Genomic DNA, 7356 nt, shown 5'->3' with positions numbered 1-7356 from the left:
CCCAGCATCCCACAAGACATCAATGCTACTTATGATACTAGTCTCTTAAAAACAAAGGGCTTTGCCCGACCATGTGATTTTGAACACAACTTTGATTACTGCTTTGGTTAAAGCTTAAGGGATTAAACATTTATTCAAGTGATAAATACCAAAAAAGTGGTACATACAAATGGCTTGAATTTTCTGACTCAAAGGGCTTACCTTATGGTAAAGAATCCGCCTGCAATGTGGAAGACATGGATTTGATCCCTGGGTAGGGAAGATCCCTTGGAGAAGGAAAAGGCTCCCCACTCCAGTGTTCTGGCCTGGAGAATTCCATGGAGTATGGTCCATGGGGTCGCAAAGAGATGGACATGACTGAGCAGCTTTCACTAGGTTTTAAGAATTAAATATTCTGACAACACCCAACTAAGTAATTTTTATCATCATAACCCATCCAAAAGTTGCCAGCTTCATGGAGCTGAGCTCATCTCATGGTTCTTCCTGTTCCCTGAAGCCATTCTTCCTTATGTTTGAGCATCACTCACAAGACTGGGATCAAATATTACTTCTAAGGTCCCTCCATACTAGAGATGCCCTCCTCTCCAGAGACACTTTCATGTCTATTTCTGATACTACACTGTAGATAACATGAGAGATCTACATCAAATGTATCCAAATTACTTAGAGACGTTTGTGAAAATAATGTTACCACTTTCTGGTTTCTTCCAGTACCCACCAATCACAGTGAAGTTACAAGCTGCTCAACTAGTTGAGCAGTGAAGGGATGCAATGGATAGATGCTATCTTGCTCTCTGTGGAATCACACAATTCTAATGCTGGAACACACATCCACATTAAACAGATAAATACACAAATTTTTGGACCAAAAAAAGTTAACAAAACATGGTTCTGTTAAACAATGATTTTATTGCTTTAGTACAATACACAAATTTATGCAACCAGGGCAGAGGCTGTGGATGACTCACTGAAAGAAAAAAAAAAAGGGGGTGGGGGGGGAGAGCTGGGTTAATAAAAAAAGTCCTCTGTATTTATACATAATCTGTTTAAAAAAAGCCCTCCATATTCACACTCTCTGAAAACAGCTATTTCCTAACAGTTAAAATAAATCCCCAATATATAAAATGCACCGAACAGATCAGTTCCTGGAATCAGTTCATTGTGATCAACCATAATATGAAGATGGTCACTTAGGCCTCCAAGAACTGGCCAGCACAAGGAAAAACTTTTCTGGTGGAAACTGTGAATGCTAGGATGTTAATCATCACAGTGAGTTATCTATGCAAAAATTAAAACAACATAAGCACCCGGGAGCAAAAGAACTTAAATTTTACCCACAATCTGAAAGTGATTTAAAGAGCACGTTTGTGCTCTAAACGAGTCTACAGAAGAACCACCCTTTGTATCAACAAAACACAACCGCTCTACCTGTCTATGACTGTTTTCTTGCTATAATTAAGAAGTGAATATAGGCTCAATCTAAAACATCTATGAACAGTCCTTTTACTGTAATTACTACTCTATTTAATACTTGGCCAACTCCTATTTTTGTCAACAAAAAGGGTTGATAACTTACTATTTCCAATTAGGGGGTAGGACTCGTTTGGTCTTGTAGTATCGAGCCAACCGGTGAATACGGCTCTCAATCAGAATCAGACGGAATTTAGCATCTTTATCCTAGAAATAAAATTGATAGAATTCAGGAAAACCACTTAAAACTAAACATCATTTTAACAGAAGAATGTATAGACACCCTGCACTTTAATGAAAAATTGCTTAGTGTTGTTAATAGAACCAGAGCCTAGGGTTTGTGTGGCTAGATTAGGTCCTTAAGGGAATTTAGGGAACTAACCCCCACCCCCACCCCAGAAATCTCTTCTGGTGAAACATTTCAAAGCAAACACTGATTTGTTTGTGCCCCTTGGATAATTCAAATCAGAGGCACTGTATTTTACTAATATGAATTTAGTACAAGCAGTCTCATCCTCTTACCTTTCTGTTCCTCTCAAGATGCTTCCTAACAGCAACAGCTTTCTTAATTAAATGATAGAGATCCTCAGGGAGATCAGGAGCAAGTCCTTTGGACTTAAGAATTCTCAAGATTTTGTTGCCTGTCACAAAACGTACTTGTGCAACACCATGAGAGTCTCTTAGGATCACACCTGGAAAGGGAGTAATATAAATTCCCACATCATACATACAAACTGGAGCATGTGATGTCAAGACTGAGATCAAGTCACTTTCCAAGTTTCCCATCTGCAAAACACAGCTTACTTTTTATACATCAGACACCAACAACAGAATGCACAAGCGAAGCTCACTCAGACATCCAAGGAAGGTTTACCCAACACTAAGGAAAACCTTTCTGGTGGAAACTGCGAATGTTGGAAGACCATCATTATAGTGAGCTTGCTAGATTACAGGCCACCAAAAAAAAAAAAAATCAAGGAGTCGTCAAAACAGCACCACCTGATTACCCCACAGTCTCTCTCTCTACATATATACACACACACACATTTCTGATTATGTATAACATCTCCACTAGACCATAAGCTCAACAGAAGGCTATGGTGCTTTTTTACAATGACTGTATTCTCAGGATCGGGGATCACACAGCTGGCAAACATTTGCAGAAGGAAGCCATTTGCACAAAGTCACACACAGCTGAGGTTCAAACCACATCTGTTAGAAAGCAATGAGCACTCAGAGCAGCCAGTCCCAGCTTCACTAACAGCTGTGTGATCTGAGGCTTGTTTATACAGCTGCAACGTGTCTCAGTTACCCCAACTTCAGGAAAACGTCTACTATTTATTTGAAACTATGGCTGTCAGAATTAACTCGGGTCATAAAATGGAAAGGGCTTAGAACCACGCACGTAAGAAGAGTGCCCAGCCCAAAGAAAGTACTCATTAAAATTTTGAACACATTTTAATTATTTTACCGTCTTTCAAATAAGACCTTGAGAGTTCAGCAAAGGAGGGCTAGGCCTCAGTCAACAGTAGTCAGGAAAACGAGCAAAAATTTTTCAAACCACATGTGAGACATTTAGCCCCACTGTTTTTCAGCACGTTACACGAGGTCAGGAGGAAGAGGCTACATTAAACAGACTGACTCACCGATCTGTGAGGGAGTCAGGCCTTTCTTGGCCAGTTTGTAGATCTGCTCCTTCACGTCGTCAGAAGTGAGCTTCAGCCACTGTTCGCGGGAGAGAAAGCGGCCTTAAGACGAGAAATACGGGATGGAACCGAAGCGCAGCGGCCCTCTCCACCCTCAAAACTGCGCTCATGCACACGTGGTCCGCATCTTCGGAGCAACTGATGGCACCCCCACCGCCTCCCGGCCTCTCCTCGGTACCCGCACGCTACTTACGGTGGGGACGCTGCGGCGGTAGGGCAGAGCCGACTGGGACAGGCCCTTCCTGGAGAGAAAAGCAGTATCGGGGTGAAGAAGCAAGCCCCGCCAGAGCAGCCCCAAACCTTACCCCCTCGACCCACTGCCTACGCTCCTTCCTTTCCCTCCACCCCTAGACTCAGCCTTGCAACCCGCTCATAAACCCTAGCTCACCCGGGAGCGTGCATGCGACCCATGATGGCGGCGGTGTGGTAGCAAAAGGAGAGAGAGGGTGGGAGAGCCGCAGGAAGCCACCCTCCACGCAGGAAGTGGCCTCACACGTCCTGGCTTCCGCCCCTGCAGGAGGCGGAGCTTCGCTGCGTATTTCCCGGCGTCCGCCGGGAAATGTACTTCGACGTGGACTACACTTCCCGGCAGGCATCGGTGTTTGAGGCGGCACTAGGCTGGAGCGGAAAAAAGGATCCGCTTCCGGCTTGGGCAGTGGAATCCAGACGAGACACTGCTTATCCAGGATACTGCGGATTTGGATGCTGGACTGGGAGTGCGCTTGGAGCACATAGAGCTGCAGGGGTTCCCCGGCCTTGGGCAAGGTGGTTATCTGCGTCCCCGTGGCCCAGCGAGTTTGGGCGGCAAAGTTCATCCATACACTATTGCTCATCCACTCAGCTGCGCCCAGGCTGGTCTTGACACTAGTTACCTCAAGTCTGTCCCTCCCCTTAAAATATTCACAAGGGGGAATTCCCTGGCCGGCTAGTGGTTATGATACTTGCCTTCACTGCCTAAGGCCTCAGTTGGATACCTGGTCAGGGAAGCAAGATCCACCAAGCCTGCAGAGCATGGCCAAAATTAAAAAAAAAAAAAAAAAGCTTAAAAAAGCTTACAATAGCATGACGATAAAGGGCTGCCCTTAGCCAACTGGTAACACTTCTTATCTCTAATTGTAACCTTTCAGGGGAGGGGTGCCTGACTACAAGCTGTCTGGTCCTGACCTCTATGTCATTTCACAGTCATTTTACATTTTTTAAAAACCAAGTACCTAATCCATCCTCTGCTTTCCCTGTTTGTAAGCAAAGTTTGTTTTATATATGTTAGTCAGTTTTTAAAGTAAGTTCCTTTGTACTGTTTTTTAGATTCCATATATAAGTCAATTCAGTCGCTCAGTCGTGTCAGACTCTTCGCGACCCCAAGGACTGGAGCACACCAGCCTTCCCTGTCCATCACCATCTCTGGGAATTTATTCGAACTCATGTCCATTGAGTTGGTGATGCTGTCCAACTATCTCAACCTCTGTCAGCCCCTTCTCCCGCCTTCAAACTTTCCCAGCATCAGGGTCTTTTCAGATGAGTCTGTTCTTTACATCAGGTGGCTAAATTATTGAAGCTTCAGCATCAGTCCACCCAATGAATATTCAGGACTGATCCAAGGGACTCTCAAGAGTGTTCTCCAACACCACAGTTAAAAAGCATCAGTTCTTCGGTGCAACTCTCACATCCATACATGACTACTGGAAAAACCATAGCTTTGACTAGATGGACCTTTGTTGGCAAAGTAATGTAGTATTTATCTCTATAATCTTTAGGTCCACTCGTGTTGCTGAAATGTCATTATTTCATTCTTTTAATGGCTGAGTAATACACACTGGGGCTTATCTTGTGGCTCAAGTGGTAAAGATTCAGCCTGTAATGTGGGAGACATGAGTTCGATCCCAGGCTTAGGAAGACCCCTTGGAGAAGAGAATGGCTACCCACTCCAGTATTCTTGCCTGGAGACTTCCATGTACAGAGGAATCTGGCGGGCTATAGTCCATTGGATTGCAAGGTCAGACACAACTGAGCTAGGATGTACACAGCATCTTCTTTATCCATTGCTCTGTTGATGGACACTTAGGTTGTGTCCATGTCTTGACTACTGTAAATAGTACCACTCTGGAAAAGGTCAGTTTTCATTTCAATCCGAAAGAAAGGCAATGCCAAAGAATGCTCACACTACCATACAGTTGTGCTCATTTCATGTGCTAGCAAGGTAATGCTCAAAATATTTCAAGCTAGGTATCAGCAGTACAGGAACTGAGAGCTTTCAAATATACAAGCTGGATTTAGAAAAGGCAGAGGAACCAGAGATCAAATTGCCCACATCCCAACTTCCGTTGGATCATAGAAAAAGCAAGGAAATTCCAGAAAAACATCTACTTCATTGACTATGCTAAAGTTTTTGACTGTGTGGATCACAACAGGAAAATTCTTAAAGAGATAGGAATACCAGACCACCTTACCTGTCTCTTGGGAAACCTGTATGCAGGTCAAGTAGTAACAGTTAGAACCGGACGCTAACAATGGACTGGTTCAAAATTGGGAAAGGAATACGTCAAGGGTGTATATTGTCACTCTGTTTACTTAACTTATATGCAGAGTTCATCATGTGAAATGCAGGGCTGAATGAAAGATTGCCTGGAGATATATCAACAACCTCAGATATGCAGATAATACCACTCTGGTGCAGAAAGCTAGGAGGAACTAGAGAGTGAAAGAAGAGAGTGAAAAAGCTGGCTGAAAACTCAACATTCAAAAAACTAAGATCATGGCATCCAGTCCCATCACTTCATGGCAAATAGATGGGAAAACAGTGGAAACAGTGACAGATTTTATTTTCTTGGGGTCCAAAATCACTGCAAACAGTGACTGCAGCCAGGAAATTAAAAGGTGCTTGCTCCTTGGAAGAAAAGCTCTAACAAACCTAGACAGCATATTGAAAAGTAAAGACATCACTTTGCTGACAAAGATTCATATAGTTAAAGCTATAGTTTTTCCAGTAGTCCTGGACAGATACGAGTGGGACCATTAAGAAGGCTGAGTTTCTTTAATTGTGGTGAATAACTGATGCTTTTTGATTGTGGTGCTGGAGAGGAATCTTGAGAATCCCTTGTACTGCAAGGTCAAACCAGTCCATCCAAAAGGAAATCTATGCTGAACATTCATAGAAAGGACTGATGCTGAAGCTGAAGCTCTGGGACTTAGGTCACCTGATGAGAAGAATGGACTCATTGGAAAAGACCCTGATGCTGGGAAAGATTGAGGGCAGGAGGAGAAGTGGGTGACAGAGAACAAGATGATTGGATGGCATTACCAATTCAATGGACATGAGTTCGAGCGAACTCCTGGAGATAGTGAAGGGCAGGGAAACCTGGCATGCTGCAGTCCATGGGGTCTCAAAGAGTTGGACGTGACTTAGAGACTGAACAACAACAATGAACATTAGGGTTCATGTACTTTTCAAATTAAAACCTTTGTCTTCTCTGGATATATGCCCAGAAGTGGGGCTGCTGGATCATATGTTTTTTTTTTTTTAGTTTAAGGAAACTCTATACTGTTTTTCATAATGGCTGCACCAATTTACATTCCCATTAACAGTGTAGGAGGGATCCCTTTTCTCCATACCCTCTCCAGCATTTATTTTTAGGCTTTTGATGATGGCTATATTAAAAAGCAGAGACATTACTTTGCCAACAAAGGTCCGTCTAGTCAAGGCTATGGTTTTCCCAGTGGTCATGTATGGATGTGAGAGTTGGACTGTGAAGAAAGCTGAGCGCCAAAGAATTGATGCTTTTGAACTGTGGTGTTGGAGAAGACTCTTGAGAGTCCCTTGGACTGCAAGGAGATCCAACCAGTCCATTCTGAAGGAGATCAGCCTTGGGATTTCTTTGGAGGGAATGATGCTGAAGCTGAAACTCCAGTACTTTGGCCACCTCATGCGAAGACTTGACTCATTGGAAAAGACTCTGATGCTGGGAGGGATTGGGGGCAGGAGGAGAAGGGGACGACAGAGGATGAGATGGCTGGATGGCATCACTGACTTATGGACATGAGTCTGAGTGAACTCCGGGAGTTGGTGATGGACAGGGAGGCTGCGATTCATGGGGTTGCAGAGTCGGATGCTACTGAACTGAACTGAATTATTAGTGATGTTGAACATTTTTTCACATGCCTGTTTTGTATTTCCCTAGAGACT

General features: G+C 43.7%; 1 protein-coding gene and 1 non-coding gene across 2 annotated transcripts; both read right to left on the bottom strand.

Moving 5' to 3' along the window:
* Nucleotides 1-889: 889 nt before the first annotated feature.
* RPS13 (ribosomal protein S13) lies at nt 890-3655 on the bottom strand. Its single transcript, XM_019975674.2, has 6 exons — nt 3565-3655; nt 3370-3418; nt 3117-3195; nt 1993-2162; nt 1577-1677; nt 890-967 (listed from the first exon to the last, which is right to left on the bottom strand). The coding sequence occupies exons 1-6, from the start codon at nt 3585-3587 to the stop codon at nt 934-936; spliced, it is 456 nt and encodes a 151-aa protein (XP_019831233.1). The 5' UTR covers nt 3588-3655; the 3' UTR covers nt 890-933.
* Nucleotides 2318-2407, bottom strand: LOC139176178 (small nucleolar RNA SNORD14). Its single transcript, XR_011560634.1, has one exon. It is a non-coding gene; the product is annotated as a small nucleolar RNA SNORD14 (small nucleolar RNA).
* Nucleotides 3656-7356: the final 3701 nt, after the last annotated feature.

This window comes from Bos indicus, chromosome 15 (genome assembly GCF_029378745.1).
Source record: "Bos indicus isolate NIAB-ARS_2022 breed Sahiwal x Tharparkar chromosome 15, NIAB-ARS_B.indTharparkar_mat_pri_1.0, whole genome shotgun sequence".
In the NCBI taxonomy this organism is placed as follows: domain Eukaryota; kingdom Metazoa; phylum Chordata; class Mammalia; order Artiodactyla; family Bovidae; genus Bos; species Bos indicus.
The sequence above is the reverse complement of the archived record's forward strand: the minus strand, read 5'-3'. Positions and strand labels throughout refer to the sequence as shown.

Excerpts from the sequence above, each read along its gene's own strand:
- RPS13 (XM_019975674.2), bottom strand. The coding sequence starts at position 3,587 with ATGGGTCGCATGCACGCTCCCGG. Across the intron at positions 3,196-3,369 it reads ACCGCCGCAGCGTCCCCACC|TGGCTGAAGCTCACTTCTGA; the intron begins GTAAGTAGCGTG and ends TCCCGCGAACAG. Across the intron at positions 2,163-3,116 it reads CCTGACTCCCTCACAGATCG|GTGTGATCCTAAGAGACTCT; the intron begins GTGAGTCAGTCT and ends CTCCCTTTCCAG.